Source organism: Myxine glutinosa, chromosome 3 (genome assembly GCF_964187855.1).
Source record: "Myxine glutinosa chromosome 3, kmMyxGlut1.1, whole genome shotgun sequence".
In the NCBI taxonomy this organism is placed as follows: Eukaryota; Metazoa; Chordata; class Myxini; order Myxiniformes; family Myxinidae; genus Myxine; species Myxine glutinosa.
In genome coordinates, this window is record NC_136263.1 from 93086745 (window position 1) to 93109309 (window position 22565).

A 22565-nucleotide genomic window follows, 5' to 3' on the forward strand; every position below is an offset into this window, starting at 1 on the left:
TTTACAAGCTTCACTGGCTCCCCATCTCCCAGAGAATCCAGTACAAAATCCTCCTCTTGACCTACAAAGCCCTCCATAACCTGGCCCCATCCTACCTGGCTGACCTCCTCTCCAGACATACTCCCACCCGCAACCTCCGCTCTGCTGGTACCAACCTCCTGACCCCCCCCCCCCCCCCATCCGGACCAAATTTAGATCCTGGGGGGACAGGGCCTTCTCCATCGCTGCTCCCACCCTCTGGAACTCGCTACCTCACACCATCAGAGACTCCTCCTCACTCACCACATTCAAAACATCACTCAAGACCCACCTGTTCAACACTGCATTCAACATTTAACCCACAGCATCTAACCCCTGACTATCTCCTCTCCTTCTCCCTCCTTTGTGCTTTGAATATTTCCCTATTGATTCTTCTTTTTTTGCAATTGTCTTTATGTTTTGCTATGCATTATGTTTTGCACTCTGTCAAAGCGTCTTTGGGCTTCCTGAAAAGCGCTATATAAAATAAATGCATTATTATTATTATTATTAAGGGTCTTTGGGGTCTTTTGGGCCTTTGGGATATTTTGGGTATTTGGGCTATTTTGGGTCTTCTGGATATTTAAGGGTATTTTGGGTATTTTGGGTATTCGAGGTATTTAAGGGTCTTGGGGTCTTTTCAGTGTTTTGGGTTTTTGGGGTCTTTATGGGTCTTTAAGGATCTTGGGGTATTTTCAGTCTTTTGGGTCTTTGGGGTCTGTATGGATCTTTGAGGAATTTGGGGTCTTCAGTGTATTTAGGGTTTTTTGTGGTCTTTTTGGTATTTAAGAGTCTTTGGGGTCTTTTGGGTCTTCGGGGTATTTTGGGTGTTTGCGATCCATTGGTTCTTCAAGGACTTTTCTGTCTTTTGGGTCTTTGGGATCTTTTGGGTCTTGAGAGTCCTTGGGGTATTCTGGGTCTTCGGGATATTTTGGGTCCTCATGGTTTTTTGTGTCTTTAACAGTGTACATGGTATTTTGGGTCTTCGGGTATTTTGGGTATATTGCGTCTTCGGTGTCTTCTGGGTCCTTGAGGTCTTTTGGTTCATCAGAGTCTTTTGAGTCTTTGTGTCCTACCAAAATCTTGGGTCTTTTGGGTCTTTGGGGTCCATTGGCTCTTTCGGGTCTTTTCAGGCTTTTGGGTCGTTGAGGTATTTTGGGTCTTCGGGGTAGTTTGGGTCATTGGGGTATTTTGGGTCTTCATGGTCTTTTGAGTCTTCAACAGTCTTCAGGGTATGTTGGGTCTTCGGGGTATTTTGGGTGTTTGGGGTCGTTTGGGTCTTTTTGGTATTTTGTTTCTTAGGGGTATTTTGGATCTTCAAATCCTTGGGGGTCTTCTGAGTCCTTGGGGTGTTTTGGATCCTCTTTGTCATTTGGGTCCTTGGGGTTGTTTGAGTCTTTTGGATCCTCGGGGTCTTTTGGGTATTTGGGGTCTTCAGGGTCTTTTCATTATTTTGGGTCTTTGGGGTATTTTGGGTCTTTGTGGTATTTTGGATCTTTGGGGTATTTTGGGTCTTCAGAGTTCTTTGGGTCTTCTGGGTCCTTGGGGGTCTTTTGGGCCTTCATTATCTTCTGTGTCTTCAACAGTCTACAGGGTATTTTGCGTCTTCGGGTGTTTTGGGTGTTTGGTGTCCATTGGGTCTTTGGGCTTTGGGTCCTCAGAGACTTTTAGGTCTTTCTACCGGTGGACACACAGTCGTGTTCAAAGATTGCCCATTTAAACCCACCCACACTCAAATCCCTCCGAAAGCACGAGTCAAAGCATTTGAAACCTAACGTTATGAAGGGACACACACACACACACACACACACACACACACACACACACACACACACACACACACACACACACACACACACACACACACACACACACACACACACACACATTGTGTTTTATATGGTAGATATTAAACAGGTCCCAATGCTAATAAGAACAATGTTTTAAATAGCAAAATGAGGCGTAGGAAAGGTTGAGATTAATTATTACATATCAAGGAACATTTGTCAGCATAGAGAGTGATTGGAGACTGTGACTGCTTGAATGAATCTCAGTTAATTGATAAAATGTAATTAATGGATATTCAGCAAGAACAAACGTAATTGCGATTACATATTGGAGTTTATAAATGCGATTACAAAATACCATCAGAATAAATCTACGTTGTACACAGAGTTATATTAAATATGACAAACGTCTCTCACAGAAGGTTGCAGTGAAAGCCAAGAATCTCCAGACCGCACAACAAGCTCATCTCATGCCTGGCAGCCCGAGGAGATCCCCGTGAAGCTGGAAGGGCCAACCATAAGCTCAGTGCATGGAGACGAACCAGACACGAACACAGAGCTTCCCAGCAACAGCCCTCCCAGCCAGGAATCATGCACCGCTTCCTCTCGGTTCTCCGTCACTCGTGTATCTGATGGAGAATCATCACACGGCAACCTAAATACAAACACAGGTATCTGTTTACAATCACAGCCCAATGCTGCATTCCAGCCTATAAGTCTGGAGTTTGAGACCTCCACCCCCAATGATAATCGAGAGCAATCCGCGGGCGATCATGGCGTAATCGAACACCCCATTGAGTGGATTTCACTCATGCTTAGAAATTGTACCAGCATTTTATACTGTTGCTATTATGCAAACTAACTCGTTGCCGCAAGCCAGCAAGTGCTTGATGTGTTCTAACCATTATCCGTGTTACAAAAAGTGTATTTTATGTAATAATGCAAAGAGCACCATCTGATGATAGCAATAATTAGAATGGATCCTGATTTTGCTTGTTGAAGGGAGACAATGAGTACAGTTTGCTTTTTTTTGTTTTGTTTTTTGCTCTTTCTTACTGCTGTTATTATGAACAACTGGAAAAGGTAGGACAGTTTTTCTAACCTGAATGAACCCTGTCGGTGCTGGTAGAGACTTGTGCACTCACAGCGAAATGGCAACTTCAATTTAAAGTCCTGACATAAATAATGTGAAAGTCGGCCGACTGCGCGCAGTCTCATCGAGCTTTACTCGATTTGGAATCTTTATTATAAGTTTGCCTTTTTAAACTTTTATACACATTTCAACCTGTGTTATAGACACAAGATTTATATCATGACGACACATTCCATTCATAGGCAATGATTTCATCCTCATCCCATTTCGGCCCCTCAACTGCTGCCATTTTGATTTTTTTGATTTTTTTTTTTATCCTTTTCCTGTGAGCATTATACTCATGAAAGGTGTGACGTGTAGAATTGACTTTTGTTGTGTGTGTTTTACATTTTGGTGTGGAAGCACCAGTCTTGGACAGAGTTTGAGGTTTCGCACTTCTTCAGCAAAGCAAACCCAGTTATCCACATTTTACGTGTGAGGATCATGTTGAGGCATCTATACTGTAAAAGATGTCATGCGTGCGTCCATCTTGTCTAATATTCCATGCCACCCATTCGTTGGACAGTTCGGCTGACTCCACCCACCATTTCAATCTGAAGAATCATACCGCCGCCATTTTAGTTCTTGTGCTATGTGAAGCCAAATATATATTCGGGGCTGCCATGTGACCGTAGTGAAAGCTGAACGGATTCTGAGCTGATAGGCATCATGGCCTGTGTGAATATAGGCCTCAGTGATCGAGGCAGCGATCTGTTGTCTATACACCGCCCAAATAACTATGTGGCATTCACTCAAAAGGGCTTTTACCGTGGAGGTTACGCAAGTCCTTGCTATTATTTCCAACTATTTTCTCTTAAACAAATCAATCAGGGACCATAAAACACATGTCTTTGGCCGAGAACTTCTGGGAATTCGTGACATTGCAAAAGAAAACATTCATCATTATTTACTTTCAACGATATGTATATATGCATCAGGAAGAAGACTATTGGTTTTGGGTCATTTATTGGCACAATTGTCCTACTCATGGTCACTTCATAGTTGCAATGTGCTTAGTTTGCAATTGCAACGCCATGGGGTTTCCACATATGTCGCGTATTGTGAGTTGAACCGTGAGGGGTTTCTGTAAAGTCGGTAATAGCGTGATCGGGCAGGAGAAAGCGTTAAATATTCCCCTGTTTCGATGTGGGAATGCTCGTTTGCTCTTATAAGCATGAGGGGAGGACAGAGTTGTGAATGGGAGGAGAGGGGAGGGGAAATATAGAACAGAGTTGGGAGGGTGAGGTTGAAGCTTTTGGGGAGGGGTTGGAGACCTTGTGTGTGTGGATAGGGGGAGAGGGGGGTAGGGAGTTGATGATTTATGGTGGGGAGGTGGTTTGAAGGCTTGAAGTGGGGATGGTTTTTCTTCAAGCAAATTCCATGTCACTAATAGTCTACAATTTTGCAAGTGCATAAAGATACAGTCAGGTGAAAAAGTAAGTGCACACTAAGTGTAAAGTTTTGACTTTTTCAACATATTTCAACATACAGCTATTTGATCTTCATTTCAACAATATTGAAAGATAAAGGTGATATAATATAACAAATATCATGAAACATTTACATTTTGTAGTCCATTGCATAATTTAAATAAACAAATGCAAATTTCACATGTGGAAAAAGTAAGTACACCCCATGAAATGTTTTTAAAATCTTTTTAACATATGTGGACAAATCAATATTTGATCTTCATTTAAACAGTATCTATAGATAAAGGTGATCTAATTGAACAAAAAACAATGAAAAATTGACTTTGCAATAATTTATTCAACAAAAAATTAAGATGTTTGATGTGTTTCTTGCATGCACAGCTCGTTTCAAATCCCCCCACAACATCTCGGTGGGATTTAGGTCCGGGCTTTGACTTGGCCATTCCAGAACCCTCCATTTCTTTCTTTACAGCCATTCCTTGGAGGATTTCCCTGTATGTTTAGGGTCATTGTCATGTTGCAAGGTCCACCTTCGGTTGGGCTTCAACTTTCCGACACATGGCCTCACATTATCCTCAAGCACTCTCTGGTACAATGAAGAATTCATAGTGGATTCTATGATGGTGAGCTGCCCAGGCCCTGATGCAGCAAAGCGGCCCCAAACCACAATATTTCCACCACCATGCTTTACATTTGGTATCAGGTTCTTGAGGTCAAATGCTGTCTTTGGTTTTCACCAAACATGTCTTCTGGTACTGTGGCCAAATAGCTCTACCTTTGACTCATCTGTCCAGAGCACATTGTTCCAGAAGTGCTGGTCTTTGCCTAGGTGTTCATCGACAAACTTTAGTCTTGCCCTGATGTTCTTTCTGGACAGCAAAGGTTTCCTCCTGGCACACCTCCCATGTAGATCAAATTTGTGCAGCCTCTTTCTAATGGTAGACTCGTGCACTTTGACATCAACAGTGGCAAGAGCTACCTGTAGGTCCCGTGATGACATTCTGGGGTTCTTCGAGACTTCTTTCAGCATCTTGCGGTCTGCTCTCGGGCTGAACTTGCTGGGGCGGCCTGGCCTGAACAAGTTAGCAGTTGTTTGGAATCTTCTCCACTTGAAGATGATCTTCCGGACAGTCGAATGATTGATTTCCAATTGTTTGGAGATCTTTTTAAATCCCTTCCCAGACTCGTAGGCATCTTTAACCTTCTTTCTGAAGGCCTCAGTGAGGTCTTTTGATCTAGGCATGGTGATGCCGCACACTTCAACAACAAAGAGCAAACCAAACTAAATGTCTGAGGTTTAAATAAGACAGGTTCCTCCAAGATCCTCTCTAACGATGTTCTAATCATTTGCACCTGAGCTGGTGCACCTGATTCTAATTTTAGGTATTTGAAATAGTGATAAATGTAGGGGTGTACTTACTTTTTCCACATGCGAAATGTGCATTTATGTTTATTTAAATTATACAATGGACTACAATATGTAAATGTTTCATGATATTTGTTATATTATATCACCTTTGTCTTTCAATATTGTTGAAATGAAGATCAAATAGCTGTATGTTGAAATATGTTGAAAAAGTCAAAACTTTACATGGGGTGTACTTACTTTTTCACGTGACTGCACAATGTGAATGTGGGTCAATGGGCAGGAATCACGTGCCCTTTGAGTCATTTGAGGCTATGGTCGATGGAGATTTTATTCATCGCCATCCTCAATTAATCGTTTTACCTTCGTCTTGATCAAGGCCACAAGCATGATTTTTATTGTTTGGGTAGTTTAAAAAAAAATTTTTTTTAATACTGTTAACTTTTGTGTTCATATGTCCAAAGTCATTGTGAGTTCCTCGAAACATTGAACAGATCCTGATTTACAAGAAAGTAGCAGAATCAAATGAATATGGGTTTTAATCGCTGTGTGCTATACAGCAGACAAGACCCGATGGAATAATGGTTCGAGTGTGTGCTCTGATCTGGGAGATCGATTGTTCGATCCCCAGCCAAGTCACAGCAAAGGCTTTAAAATCCTTACTTGACATACAGCATTTAAAGGACAGAGCATGGACAAAAAAAATGTTGCGAAGACAATGGGAAACCACACATTAAAACACTTGCCAATAAACTGCTTCAGCAACATCAACGCTCAGTAAAGACTTTGAAACACCAACATCAACATGCGGTATAAAAGTAGCTCCAATTAAAATAATAATACTATCGTATATTAAAATGATACTAAAAAAACGGAAAAGGTCTGTGTGCTTTGTTTTGGGTTTTGTTTTTGGATTGCTAACTCCTTTCCTAGTTTTGGTTGATCTCAACCAAACGTTGACGTACTTACTCACTACTCAGGGACTGACAATAAATGTCCCAACATTGTCAGTGTCATGATATTCTGGAGATTGTTCATGGCAAAGATTCAAACTGCCACTAAAAGTAACCAGATTGTGAGACACACCTGCAAAAGCAGGTAGACTTTCAGTAGCATGTAGAACGAGGAAGCATCGGAAAATGCAAAGCCCATTCGCATCCGTTTCTATTCAGATGTCTTCTTCTTCTTCTTCCATATACTCAAAATGAACAGTTTAACAAAAAATACAAAATGTACGCTTCAGGTCAATCGGGTAAAAATTGGTGATTTTATGTAACCTTGACCTTTGACCTTTTGATTTAAAAAAAAAAACCAACAAGAATCAGCTATCTTTTGATTGGTGAACCAATTTAGTGACTCAAAATGCAAAAAAAATGCACTGACCTTTGACCTTATGACAAAAGTATTAATTTGCTTTCTCTGTATTATTATAACTAGGGCATGCCCGTACTATATATAAGCTAGGACGTGCCCGTACGTGGGTGCCCGTTCCTTGCCAAAAAAAAAAAAAAAAAAAAAATTGTGTAGGGGTGTGTGTGTGTAAACATCCTAGGGCGTGCCCGTACGTGGGTGCAAAAAAACATGCGTGCAAACAACAACAACAAAAAAAAACTTTGAAACCACGTGGCAGTAACGACCACAGAACCCCCCCCCCCCTCTATTTACATGAATGGTTTGGTCCATTCGCAACGACCACAGAACCCCCCCCTCTATTTACATGCAATGGTTTGGTCCATTCGCAACGCCAAAGCGAACGGCGAACGGCTAAATCGCCATAGCTCGGTAAGTACTTGTCCGATTAATTTCAAACCTTGAAAAGGCACATCCTCGGGTCCCCAGCAATATACCTGGCAAGTTTAAAGTATATCGGACCCGTGGTTGTCGAGAAACAGCGGTCACAGACAAACATACACACATACACACATACACACATACACACATACACACATACACACATACACACAGAGATTAATGGAATTATAGATAGACTAGGGCATGCCCGTACTATATATAAGCTAGGACGTGCCCGTACGTGGGTGCCCGTTCCTTGCCAAAAAAAAAAAAAAAAAAAAATTTGTGTAGGGGTGTGTGTGTGTAAACATCCTAGGGCGTGCCCGTACGTGGGTGCAAAAAAACATGCGTGCAAACCACAACAACAAAAAAAAACTTTGAAACCACGTGGCAGTAACGACCACAGAACCCCCCCCCCCCCTCTATTTACATGAATGGTTTGGTCCATTCGCAACGACCACAGAACCCCCCCCCTCTATTTACATGCAATGGTTTGGTCCAAAGCGAACGGCTTGCAGTGTTTGGTAAAGAAATCGCCATAGCTCGGTAAGTACTTGTCCGATTAATATGAAACCTTGAAAAGGCACATCCTCGGGTCCCCAGCAATATACCTGGCAAGTTTAAAGTATATCGGACCCGTGGTTGTCGAGAAACAGCGGCCACAGACAAACATACACACATACACACATACACACATACACACATACAAACACACATACACACAGAGATTAATGGAATTATAGATAGATAAAGCTTTGCTGAAAATTTGATTACAACAGCTCAAATGGTTAAAAAAAAAGTTACGGTCCAGACGGATGAACGGACACACACAGTCACACACACACACAGACACACACAGACAGACAGACAGACACACACACACACACACACACACGCAGAAGTGATTAGAAAACCCCGTCTCCTGCTGTGCAAAGGACGGGATAATAAACAGCAACATTAAATGGACAAGAGGTGTCAATGGAGTGACAATGGATGAAATTCCCATAATTCCAGTAAGACACAAAACTGTAGAAAAGGCAACGTCTTAAAAGTGATAAAATGGGAGAGACATCCTGTCGAGTGAACGTTGTTTCCGAATAGTTACACCATAACCAAACTCCAACATATGTGTCCCTCATCCATAGCTTCTCAAACTTCATTCTCATCCCGGCCTTTACGGCATCCATACCAGGTGGATTTCCTCGTAGTAATAATAAGGAAAATCGAAAACAATAATAACCAGACTTGGTGGCGTCATGGTTAGAGCATCCGCTCTGAGCTTTGGAGGTCGGCGGTTTGTGTATTACCTGAATTTGTGCATTACCTGAATCGACACAATGAAGAATCTGTGTGGCATTGTAGCACGACATAAAAAGTAAGGAAGTTCTGTCTGATTCACGCCCGAAAGTTTATTGTTAAAATTCCCCAGCAACACTGTCATGCCATTTATACGGATAGACTTTGCACCTACTAATCAAATCAGTTAAACAGTTGTCCTGTGCATATCTCTCTCAATGACAACCACTCAAAAGGGGCAGTATACAGTGGTCACATGCATTGTCAAAAAGTCGCATAAAAACCGGTCCTGGACAGTGCCATTTCTGCCTTCATTGTCCATCAGCAGGATATAATGGTTTATATGAAAACACGTGAGAAAAATAGAAACTCTTTAATCCAATGGACAGTAATTACAAGGGTACTGACATCGCTCAAGTGGCTGAGTTTCTCTATTGTCATTGGTGCTTTGAATGGCTATCTTGGTGGGAAGGTAATGGTAACCCACAGTATGGTTCATCGGCATCACTGTCCTCACCATTGGATGGTCCTTGGACCTATTTTGTGACAGAGAAGGAACATGAATGAAAGGCTGCTGAAAGCACAAAAACTCACAAGAAAAATTGAAAAACATCAAAATTCAAAGGAATTGGTAAAGAATAAAGGCCAACAAAGAAAAGTGTAACCAATACAAACTGCTGTCTTTATCATCTGAATGTGGCAATATAATGGCAATCAACATGCTAATTGGCATTGAATCAACTGTTGATTGGCTGGGAATTATTTTGTGAGTAAGGAGGAAATCTATATATATAAAACACAGTGTGTGTGTGTGTGTGTGTGTGTGTGTGTGTGTGTGTGTGTGTGTGTGTGTGTGTGTGTGTGTGTGTGTGTGTGTGTGTAATGTTACCGATAGACTCCTAAACGGAGAGGCTTACGTGCTTGATATTTGGCATAGACATGGCCATTGAGCCTGGGACGAACATGGCCGAACTCAAAATATTTGACGATCCATATTTTTTATTCATATTTACCTCAGCGCATTTCAGCGCACGGAATCAACGGAATCAGAGCTGGTGGGCGCTGATTCGCTCAGAGCGATCACGTGATGACGTTATGACGCTATGAACGCTATGACGCTATGAACGATATGACGCTATGAACGATATGACGCTATGACGCTATGAAAAAAAAAAAATCGCTATGACGCTATGAACGATATGACGCTATGAAAAAAAAAATCGCTATGACGCTATGAACGATATGGTGGGAGGAGAAGGGGCTCGCTCCCCCCACCCCCCCCCCCCGTTCCCCTCCCCTCCCCCGCCCGGCAATGCCGGGTACTTCTACTAGTACAAGATAAACATGATTGAAGCATGTAAAATTGAATGACTTTGGAATATAATGTGGTTAGTGAATGTACTCGTATATTAGACTGAGATGAAATTCTGAATTCAGATCGCTGGGTAGATCATTGCTGAGACATTACCGTGGCGTTGATGCAGTGCCTCAGCTCATTGGGCAGGAATTTGGCTTTTGTTCAGGGTGCCAGTGATGACTCACCTGTTTACACCCACCAAATAATGCCAGCAGACAGGATACCCATCTTAATCTCCATCCAATGTAAGGTGCGCACAATGATGAGTCGCCCTGCATGTGAAACACAAAGGTGACAACTGGGTCCAGATCTGAACCGAGTGTGCATACCTCTCTAGGCTATCCTGCCGGTAACTGAAATATAGTAATTTCACTTTTATCGACTATTTACACAATCATTTGTAAGAAAGTTGGCATGAAAATCAGAAAAAAACCTTTTATGCTGGAAAACTAAATAATGAAAGTGAAAAATAAGTCGATGAACAAAAATATAATCATTTCTGAAAGAACTGGAGTTTTATAAATGAGCATCACTTTTAATACAGAGGTTAAGTCTCGTGGAAGAGTGACATGACAAATTATTAGACGTCATTACCCTGACAATGGACCAGGCAGACAATGGACTTAAGTCAGACAAGACAATGAGGGGACTTGCACAGACATTCAGCACAAAACTGAATATGACAGACAAATAAGGAGTACGCAATATTGTAATGAAAGACCAAATACTGCATTGCAGTCATCATAAGGAACATGGATAAGCAAAGATGGCATCGTCATGAGGAACGTGTATAGGATTCGGATTTTTCGGCTGCTCCTCCTCCACCATCAAACCCACCCAGGCGCAGCCAAGTGAGCCTCACAAAAACAAAAATCATAATTATATGTAAGAACTGATGGGACCTCCAGAAAGCAGAGCGAATTCATGGAAAACTGTAAGAATATGAAAGGTGATGGGTTTACATGGGAGACAACACGAGATCCCAGCGGATTGCCGCCTTAAAGGACTGGAGGGAAAAGCTCGGGTGGATTAATTTAAGAAATGAGAATAATTTGTTGTTTTTTTCTTCAGCTTTTCAGATTGGACAGACAACAGACAGAACCAAATCAGTGACCCAATCTGCACATTCTTAAAATTTCAGGTCAACCGGATAGAAATTGACGATTTTATGCAATGTTGACCTTTCACCTGTTGATCTAAAAGTAAACAGTGTGCTTCTAGCTTTTTATTGGTGAATCAATTTAGTGATCTTATATGCAAATTCTTAAAAATCTAAGGTCAATTTCATGAAAATTGATGATTTTATGTTACACTGACCTTTGACCTTTTGACCAAATTATTAATTTGGCTTCTATATATTCTCATAAGAAAGCTTTGTTGAAAATTTGATGACAAAGCTCAAATGGTAAATCGAAATTTCAGGTAAATTGGATGAAAATTGATATTAGGTGACGCTGACCTTTGACCTTTTGACCAAATTATTAATTTGACTTCTCCCTATTCTCTTAATAAAGCTTTGTTGAAAATTTGATGACAAAGCTCAAATGGTAAAAATAGTTACGGCTCGGACACAGACAGACCCAGAAGTGCTTGCTAAATCACAAACCCCCGCGCTAAATTCACAAGCTTATCTCACAAACTTTATAAAATAGAAGGAAATGAATAAACTCCGAATACTCCTGACATATGGTACCTGATGGATCCAAATTTCTCACAATCCTTTCAGAAATGCTGAGAAATTAAGCAAATTAAATAACCCCTGGCCAGTAAATTGCTACCAAAGAAGTGTTCCCTAATCACACTAGGCTGGTGACAAGATCCACATTATTTCCATTGAAAATGTTTGTTGAATGAACATTCAGCCACATAAGCCAGTTAATTGAACATAAAACCCAATGCTGATTTGACTACAAACATACGTGATGAAACATTGAGCAATTGAGAAACCACAAGAAGTTCAGTTCCTTGCATTTGTGGAAAGCACAATCAGCTATGACCTCTCCTGGGCAAAATATATATTGTTACGGATTCGGGGGTGGTAGGAATAATGAGGGGAGTTATCAAATCCACTGTCCTGCCAACAATCCTGAAGCCGACGAACCACGGATAATTCCGCAGCAAGCAACCATAGACGCCGTCTAGGACATTCAATTCAGGCAGGGTCCAGCATCTGAATCTGCTTTACCCTACTGGTAAATTAAACCCCCCAGATAGAGTACCATGCTTTCAATGTCCCACTGTACGATACCGTAAGTGGAAACGTTGGCTAATGGCCATTCGCAACGGAACAGTGGGGTGAACTCCCTGTTCTGCACACTATGCTTAACCAATGGAAGCTGACAATGAGACAGTTTGGAAAAGTTTTATTGAGTTAACCAAAGGCAAGTATTTATAAGGCAGTGTCACAAAGCAGTTCTTACCACGAGCGCAGAAGCCCGTTCTTACTTAATGACTTATCACAGGTATAGAAAACAGGGGCATCAGCCATTCCAGGGAAACAGAGTAAGGAAGAGGGACAGACAAAGAGAGAAAAGAGTATGAGGTGTGTTTTCGGCCTCTCGCTTACATTACATAAGCCGGTGAGCTTACGTTGGTCCCAACAAAAGAGGAGGTCGGGGAAGAAAAAAGAGGAGAGTAGGTGGTATGATGTGATATGTGGGGAGAGGTGCAGAGGGTGACTGTATGGATACACCAGTTTGTTTCGTGTCAATCTCCAGAAATATCAGCTCCGTTCTGGGCTTCAGTCCAGGTTTCTATTGCCAAAATTTTCCCTCCGCCTCTGCTGTATGATCCGCCTGCTTGGCCATTGGAGCGCCGTCTCTCCCAATGATGCCCTTTGGCTCTTCCAAACTTGGCAGCATGGCAGGGGGAGGCATAGCTTTGTGCCGGCACATAGGGTGTCCGCTCAGTCCTTCCACTCGGCCATGCCTTTGCAGGTTTTGATATGTTTTTTCCCGTGTAGACTGTAGAGTGGTTTGATTTGTGGGGTTGTGTGGTGCAAAGTATGTTGTTATGCGTAAGCATATTGTAAAGTGTGTGTGTGTGTGTGTGTGTGTGTGTGTGTGTGTGTGTGTGTGTGTGTGTGTGTGTGTGTGTGTGTGTGTGAGAGAGAGAGAGAGAGAGAGAGAGAGAGAGAGAGAGAGAGAGAGAGAGAGAGAGAGAGAGAAAGAAAGAAAGAAAGAAAGAAAGAAAGAAAAAAAGAAAGAAAGAAAGAGAGAAAGAAAGAAAGAAAAAGAAATAGAGAAGGAAAGAGTCACATTGGGATTCAATTCTTCCACAAACGCAATGCATATTCCCTTCCAGGAATACGAGGGGTGAGGGAGGGGGATGAGGAAATTTAGCCACACAATATACCATGGAGATAACTGCACCAGGGTTCCTGTGTTAGGATCTAATGGTTTCATTTTTCATTATTTTGTGAAAATTTCTATAAAAAAAAATTAAAATTCCACTTTGGCATTATGTGGTATGATGTGTAGATCAGTGACATAAACATCTCAATTTCATCTCAACTTAAATTCAGGCTGTAACGCAACAAAATGTGAAAAATGTCAAGTGGTGTGCTTACTTTCTGAAAGGCATTGTGAATGTATGAATGTGTATGTTTATATATCACAGCCGACTGAGCTATACCGAAGACACAATAGCTAAGTGGGCTGTCACAGCGTAAGTGATAAGGTGCTTCGGTTGAAGTCCTGGGTTGAGAGTATATGGACACCTGAACATCGAACATCTCATTCCAAAATCATGGGCATTAATATGGAGTTGGTCCCCCCTTTGCTGCGAAAACAGCCTCCAGTCTTCTGGGAAGGCTTTCCATTAGATGTTGAAACATTGCTGTGGGGATTTGCTTCCATTCAGTCAAAAGAGGATTGGTGAGGTCAGGCACTGATTTTGGTCGATTAGGCCTGGCTCGCAGTCGGCATTCCAATTCATCCCAAAGGTGTTCGATGGGATTGAGGTCAGGGCTCTGTGCAGGCCAGTCAAGTTCTTCCACACCGATCTCCACATACCCTTTTTGTATGGACCTTGCTTTGTGCATGGGGGCATTCTCATGATGAAACAGGAAACGGCCTTCCCCAAACTGTTGCCACAAAGTTGGAAGCACACAATCGTCGAGAATGTCATTGTATGCCAAACTGTTGTAGTGCTAAGAATTATCTTCACTGGAACGAAGGGGCTGAGCCCGAACCATGAAAAACAGCCCCAGACCATTATTGCCCCTCCACCAAACTTTGCAGTTGACACAATGCATTCGGGCATGTAGCGTTCTCCTGACATCCGCCAAACTCAGATTTCATCCGTTGGACTGCCAGATGGTGAAGCGTGATTCATCACTCCAGAGAACGTGTTTCCACTGTTCCAGAGTCCAATGGCAGCGAGCTTTACACCACTGCAGCCGACGCTTGGCATTGCACATAGTGATCGTAGGCTTGTGTGCGGCTGCTCGGCCATGGAAACCCATTTCATGAAGTTCCTGACGAACAGTTGTTGTGCCGATATTGCTTCCAGAGGCAGTTTCGAACTCGGTAGTGAGTGTTGCAACCGAGGACAGACGATTTTTACATGCTATGTGCTTTTTTTTTTCTTTTTTTTTGTATACTGAATCGAGGCTCGTGAAAGAGCTAACATTTATTTCACAAACAAATCAACCAGACAAACAAAATATACAAAAAGAGGGAGCGGAAGACAAGATGGGGAGAGAAGGGGAAGCACACAACCACAACATTTGAGAGCAGGGAGAAGTGTGGGAGGGAGAGGGCTTGGGGGGAGGAGGTGTGGGAAGGGGGGGGGGGGGGAGAGGTATAAAACACAAGGGGACCGAAATTAGCGGGGGTAGAAAAGATCAAGGTTTTGGATGGGGGAGGATAAGAGATGGTGGTGAACAGCTGTTTTAAAGACCTGGAGGGTGGAGTGGGATTGAAGAGTGTGAGGGAGTTTGTTCCAGAGGTGGGAGAAAAGAGGAATGAAGGAGTGAAGCTGAGCAGAAAGTCTTGATTTTGGCAGTTTAACCATAAGAGGGTTGCAGGCAGATCTTGTGCGACCTGAAGGAATATTTGGGGGACAGAGCCCAGAGAGAGCTGGGGGGGGGGGGCAAGGCCAGAGAGGAGTCGGTAGAAGACGGAAAGACCACCAACCTGCCTGCGGTGAGTGATTGAAAGGCCCTTGGAGTTAGCTTCATCGCGGGAGATTCCAATGATTCTGAACGCTTTGGTTTCAACAGCGTGAAGACGAGCTAGGTGTGAGGCAGGAGCACCAGACCAGAGGGGAGAGCAGTATTCCATAGAGCTGCGGATGAAAGCCTTGTATGTGGTGAGGAGCTCAGGTGTGCCAAGGAAGGACTTCGCACGACGGAGGATGCCCAGTCGGCGACTGGCTTTGGAGGCCAGATTTGAAATGTGGTTTTCCCAGGAAACATCATGGCAAATAGTGAGACCCAAAAGCTTGAGTGACAGAACTTCTTGGAGAGGATTATTCAGAAAGTGGATGGGAGGGTTGTCCAGTCGGTCTTTTCAGAGAGACATCGTAGGAGTGTGAGATTTATCAGGATTGAAAGACATGTTCCATTTGTTTGCCCAGTCTGTGATTTTGTCCAGGTCTGCAGAGAGTGAGGAGGCTGCAGACTGCCGATCTTTAGCACTCGGCGGTCCCGTTCTGTGAGCTTGTATGGCCTACCACTTCGCAGCTGAGCTGTTGTTGCTCCTAGACATTTCCACTTCATAATAACAGCACTTATAGTTGACCGGGGCAGCTCTAGCTGGGCAGAAATTTGATGAACTGACTTGTTGGAAAGGTGGAATCCTATGACGGTGCCACGTTGAAAGTCACTGAGCTTTTCACTATGGCCCATTCTACTGCCAATGTTTGTCTATGGAGATTGCATGGCTGTGTGCTTGATTATATATACCTGTCAGCAATGGGTGTGTTTGAAACAGCTGAATCCACTCATTAGAAGGGGTATCCGCATACATTTGGTCATGTAGTGTATATATATATATATATACAGACTTGGCATTTAATATGGAATATTTTTTTTGTGGGGGTGAACTTACTTTTCAAGATGTCTTAGAACCAAAAGTTCATTGGAATTATGTTGAAATTATTCTAGATTTTGTTAATGTGACCTTTAAAAGAAACAAAAACCACATTTGACATTTCGAAGCAAATAAATTGATCCTTGAAAGTGATGTAAACTGATATCGAACTCAATTCACGGACAGTACTGTGTTACACATCTGTATGTTTTCCAGAAGTATCTCTTTATTTTGCACATTAGCCCAAAATTGTTTTAACAAAAACCAAAGTTAAATTACGATTGGGATTACGGACAGTAAAATTACAGTTCAGTACTTCGTGTAACCCCCACGAGCATTCAGGAGAGCACGTACACGTCGAGGCATGCTGTTCACGAGATTTGCCAAGGTTTGGACAGGAATCGCTTGCCATGCAGTTGCAATTGCCTGCTGCAATTCACGCACAGAGGTCGGCTGCTGGTCCAAGTTGTCGATTTGATGCGTTAATTCTGCCCACAAGTTCTCTATCGGATTCATATCCGGGGACATGGCAGGCCACTCCATATGCTCTACACCACGGTCAGCAAGAAAGTTTTGGATCATGCGAGCACGAGGAGGCCATGCATTGTCATGTTGGACGACAATGTTTCCTCGAAAGGCTGCATGAGCAAATGGAAGCATCTTCCAGAATGGCCCTGTACTTGAACTGGTTCAGGTTTCCATTCAGAACAACCAGGTCAGTTTTGCCCCCTGCATGAAAAGCAGCCCAAACGGTCACCCCACCACCTCCAGCTTGGACTCTTGGCACTATACAATCTTTGTTGTAGGCTTCATGCACTTGTCTGCACACTCGGACGCGGCCATCTTGACGATAGACCAGAAATCTAGACTCGTCACTGAAGATCACGTGATTCCAGTGTCCTGGCTGCCATTGACGGTGCTCTCTGGCCCACTGAAATCGGCGCTGGTGGTGTTGTCTGGTCAGGCGTGGCTTTCTCAGGGGACGCCTGGCACGATAGCCTGCTTGAACCAGTCGTTGGTTGACTAGCCTTCTGGATACAGGCACATTTGTCAGTTGCTGCCACTCAGACCTAAGCCGATTAGCTGACTTGGTACGGCCATTGCGGACTAACCGGTGCAGCTGGCGATCATCCCTCCTTGTGGTTCTGCGGGGACGTCCTGGCCTCGGTATTGGAGTAGGGACACCCCTCTGAGCATTTCGTTTCAGGATCTTTGACACCTGACCTTGAGTGATGCCATACTGCCGAGCAATAGCACGCTGTTTCATGCCGTGATTTCGTAAAGCCACCACTCCATGACAAACAGCATTGTCGAGTTGACGGACCATCTCCAGAGGAAGCGGAAATAACTTTTGGAGACGTGCAGCAGTTGTTTTCCACTAATACAGAACGCAACAACCCTTGTATACCCGACTGTGAAGCCAATCATCAAATGCACCTGTCCGTACATTTTGCCACGCCACCTGTGATATAATCCTGTTGTTGACCTCTTGCTGCGACAGACAATCAGTGACATGGTTCTTTCAACAAATAAATCACCAAAGTGTGAAAGAAACTCACCAGATTGATATATCGAGTTAAGAAAGTAAACCCAAGTCAAGAAAAAAAAAATATTCCATATTAAATGCCAAGTCTGTATATATATATATATATATATATATATATATATATATATATATATATATATATATATATATATATATATATATATATATACACACATATATATATATATATGTATATACTGTATATGATCAAACGAATCCATGGCCGGTTCTCCAATATTTACCAACAGTTGCTCAACATTTTGGTTAACAACATGTGTCGAGCCACATGTATCTGCTAACCACATGCATCTATTAACCGAACCACATGATAAACCTCACCACATGCATACTAACCACATGAATCCACATGCTGTATGAGTGTATGTCCTTTTATTTGTGGTGCAGCCATACATACTCGGACATCCTTAAATGTAATATCCAAAAGAAAGATTTAAATGTTCATGATGTTAACAAGATTTCTCAAAGATATTGCTACATTTTGGAAAAGTCCTCAAATTGGACGAATATTTCTTTTTCTTTGGTAAGTAATAAAAAAGTGACTGGTAAAGTTGCCTTTAAACTTTCCTTTCTGCAAGACAAATATTTCATACTTTGTTAAGAAAAGATGAACAAATATGACCACCACTTTACTGTGATCTATACAATCGTGCAAATATCAGGATGTTTTCCATACTTGGAGCATGCTCTGGTGTTCCCACACAAAGCGTTATATGTGTGTATAAACAGTACCAACATCCTCCACCACTTCCCAACAGCTGTTTTAGTCCCACTGTTAAAGCTTGGGGGTGCATAGAACATTGATGAGACGATTATTTTTGGTCGATTTGGATGTGTTACGGATTCGTCACTTCCGTCTTTGTGGTTTTCATCCACTGGAAGCATTTTTAGTTTTATATACTATTATTGTTACAGTTTGAGTGTGAAATGGAGATAACTGTCTTCAAAGGTAAAAATTAGTGTTTCAAAAGAAAAACGAAATGGATCGGGAGAAACCGGAAGAGGAGGAAGAAGAGGCTTGAGCGGTTCAAGTGAGATCAGGAAAGGAAGGCCGATCTGCTTCGAGGTGTCGAGCGGATGCTGGTGGACATTGGTCATGAGCGAATATTGGTTTCCCCGGGAAAGGGATTCCTGTGACAGTGTCGGTATTGCTGTGGCAGATAAACCTGCGTGACGGGTTTGGCTTTTGGTTCTGAAAGTGAATCATTGCTGGAGAGCAGGTACACCTCCATTACGGGCCCGTCCGCCATTTCACCTCGCACCAGCCATTTCACCTCACACCAGAGATTCGCCTGGTTCTCGTGTGTGTCGTGGATTTCGCTTGGGAATTCGCGGTTCTCCGCTTGGGAACTGCTGCTCGTTCATGTCAGCATCATTGTCTGGTGAACTGATGGTGTGAATTCCCAGTCGCCTTTTGGGTGAACTTTTACCTGACCGACGTCGGCCCGACCTTACCCAGCAGCTCTTCTGTAGCGTCGACTGTCAGCCGTCCTGGGTTCAGGTCTCAATACGACCTTTTTTCTTGTGATCACCGGAGCGTGAATCGACTTTGGCCTGGTGTCGTGACAGTGACTTTGGGGGTGTTACAGTTCGCTCACGTGGAGTACCGTGAGTTATTGAGTTAAGAAACTGGTGGTACCATCATAGGAATTATATGGTGTTTGCTGTGCATTTGAGGTTTTCTTGTACTTGCGCAAGTTGTTATTGTTGTGCGATTTTAATACAATACTTGGGTTTTGTATCGATTGATTGGTGTGGGTTCACCATTGGTCATTGGCACACATAATAGCACATCTTTCTGTCGTGACTCCTTTCGGAGCTCGGAGGTACACCGTGACCGGGGTTTGGGGAGGAGTACGTAACAGAAATTGGGGGCTCTTCCGGGATTGAATTCCCTAACATTCCCAAAATTCCCAAATTTGGAATTTTCTAACATTCCCAAATTTGTATTTCTGAATATTTGGAATTTTTTGTGTGAAGGGTAACAGGTGCTAACTAATAGTCACCATGGTGTTTGAAGTAGAAAAGTTTGTGACATCCCCTAACGAGCCACAGTTCCAGGCGTTAAAAAGATCGGAACTCATGATATTGGCCAAATATTGTAACTTGGAGGTCCGAGCTAGAATGAAGAAAGCAGAGATTCAGACATTGGTGGTGGAATCTCTAGTGGGACAAGGAGCATGGGAAGAGGTCGCCTTGGATTGGTTACCAGAGGAAAAAGGAAATATGGAGCTCCGGAAAATGAAGATGCAACTGCAGAGCCAGGAAAGGTTAAAAGAGTTGGAATGGAAAGCAGAAAAGGAACACGAGGAGAGAAGAGCAGAGGAAAGAGTAGAGGAAAGGAGAGCCGAAAGGGAGTTAAAGGAACGGGACATGGGAGTATCAGAGGGAACTTAAACTCAAGGAGCTTGAATTACTGGGGGAACGGAGAGAAGTAGTATCCATGCCGGCTAGTTCGACACCCAGTCAGAACTCTTGGGATGTTGGTGGGCATGTGAGGCTGGTACCACCCTTCAATGAAAAGGAGGTAGCCAAGTTCTTTTTACGCTTTGAGAAGGTGGCTCAAATGTTAAAATGGCCTGTGGGGTAATGGAATATGTTAGTACAAAGTGTTCTGGTGGGTAAAGCTCAAGCTATCTATTCGGCTTTACCGATTGACCAATGTGCAGATTATGAGATAGTGAAGAAAGCCATTCTCAAAGCCTATGAATTGGTCCCTGAAGCTTAACGACAAAAATTCAGGAATGCCAGGAAGAGGGAGAGTGAGACCCATGTGGAGTTTGCCAGAATGAAGGAAACCATGTTTGATAGGTGGTGTGACTCGAAGGAGATTGGGAAAGACTTCAACCGTTTACGACAATTGATATTGGTGGAGGAATTTAAACAGTGTGTCCACGTGGACATTAAAGTGCATCTGGATGAAAAAAGGTACCAGAGTTGTATGAGGCAGCAACAGTGGCAGATGACTATGCCTTGACACACCGGATGGGGTTCCACAAACCTAACTTCCCGCCTATAGTTAGCCAGGGGAGTTACAATAAATCAGGTTCGGAGAACAAATTTTCATGGAGGCGGCCTAGAGAGGACTATGGGGACAAATCTGATACCGCGACTTTTAGGGATCAGAAGACTGCAGTTCCAAGGCAGACCTATCTTCTGGGGGGCCCGAGGCAGACCGCGGGTTTTTCCTCCGGGCCTACTTGCGCTTTTTGCAAGAAACCTGGGCATTTGATGTCCCAATGTTACGCCCTGAAAAGGAAAATTCAGGATCGGAGTCAGGCTTGTGCAACTCCGAATGCGTTGGCCAATTGGAGAAATCGTCCTTGGAGGACAGTGCCTTGTGAAGGTTCCCGTGCCAAAGTTATGGCATCACAGAACGACCTTGTCCAAGAGGGTTACAAACCTTTTATTTCCGAGGGGTTTGTGTCACTGGATGGGGACTTAACTAACCAGAGACCTGTTTGGGTATTGAGGGACACAGGAGCACATCAATCTTTGATGCTTGAGGGCATTTTGCCATTGTCGGAGAAGACGGTAACGCTGGTTAGTGTTCTCTTACAGGGGTTGGTGGCTATGTTAAAGCTCCTCTTCATGTCATCCATTTAAAGTCTGAGTTGGTGTCAGGACCGGTCACTGTGGGTTTCCAAGCCACTCTTCCTGTAGAGGGAATCTCTTTTATTATCAGGAATGATTTGGCCGGGGGTCGAGTTTCTGGTAATCCGATGGTGGTTGAAAAGCCCAGTATGGAAAATAACACCGCACAGTTAGAGCAGGAGATTCCGGGGATCTTTCCATCCTGTGCAGTGACTTGTGCTATGGGTAGGAAGTGCTCTGAAGAGAAGGAGAAGGAAGGTGATGTGGACTTGGGTTCCATGGAGATATTGGAGGAAAAGTCGGGAAGAGATAATAGGAAAGGGAGTGACATCAAGGAACACAAGGAAAAGGTGGCATCTGGACCAAAAGAGAAAATGGAGTGTCCGTCGGAGACATCTGGGAACGAGGCTGAACAAACGGTGCTTGCCCGAAAGAGACTTGTTGAAGAACTACACAGAGATTCGGAGCTCCAGAGTTTGATTGGTAAAGCCATTACAGAGGAAGAGGCTATGAAGGTACCTGTTGGTTACTTCATGAAAGGGGAAATACTCATGAGAAAATGGAGACCACCGGAGGTGCCAGCAAATGATGAGTGGAAGTTCATTACCAAATTGTGGTGCCACCGCCGTACCGGAAGGAGACATTGAGTTGGGCACATGAGACACCTTTGGCCAGGCACCTTGGAGTGAACAAGACATGTGACAGAATTTTGGTACATTTTTTCTGGCCAGGATTGTGACGTGATGTGGCGGAGTTCTGTAAATCTTGCCATTCTTGCCAGCTGGTGGGAAAACACAATCAGAAAGTCCCCTCTGCACCTTTAAAACCAATTCCAGCTTTTGAAGAGCCATTCAGCCGAGTCATTATTGACTGTGTAGGCCCTTTACCTAAAACTAAGGCTGGACATCAGTATTTGCTGACCATCATGTGCGCTTCCACGAGGTTCCCAGAAGCAGTGCCTCTTAGGAAAATTACTATGGCAGTTATTGCGAAAGCCTTGATTAAATTTTTCACTTTGGTTGGCCTACCTCAGGTCATTCAGTCTGATCAAGGTTCCAATTTCATGTCAACGCTTTTTCAGCAAGTGGTACACCTGTTGGGAGTTGAGCAAGTAAGATCAAGTACCTACCATCCCGAGAGCCAAGGGGCCTTGGAACGGTTTCACCAGACATTGAAGAATATGATCAGAATGTAC

General features: G+C 43.2%; 1 protein-coding gene across 2 annotated transcripts in view; it reads left to right on the top strand.

Annotated features, from left to right (window-relative positions):
- The window catches only part of AATK (apoptosis associated tyrosine kinase), a 293143-nt gene that overhangs the window by 247655 nt on the left and 22923 nt on the right, over positions 1 to 22565 (top strand). For both annotated transcript variants that reach the window (XM_068110486.2, XM_078774271.1), the window contains one exon: positions 2225 to 2476. In XM_068110486.2, the coding sequence (XP_067966587.2) occupies positions 2225 to 2476 (252 nt within the window). The remainder of the gene's footprint in view (positions 1 to 2224; positions 2477 to 22565) is intronic.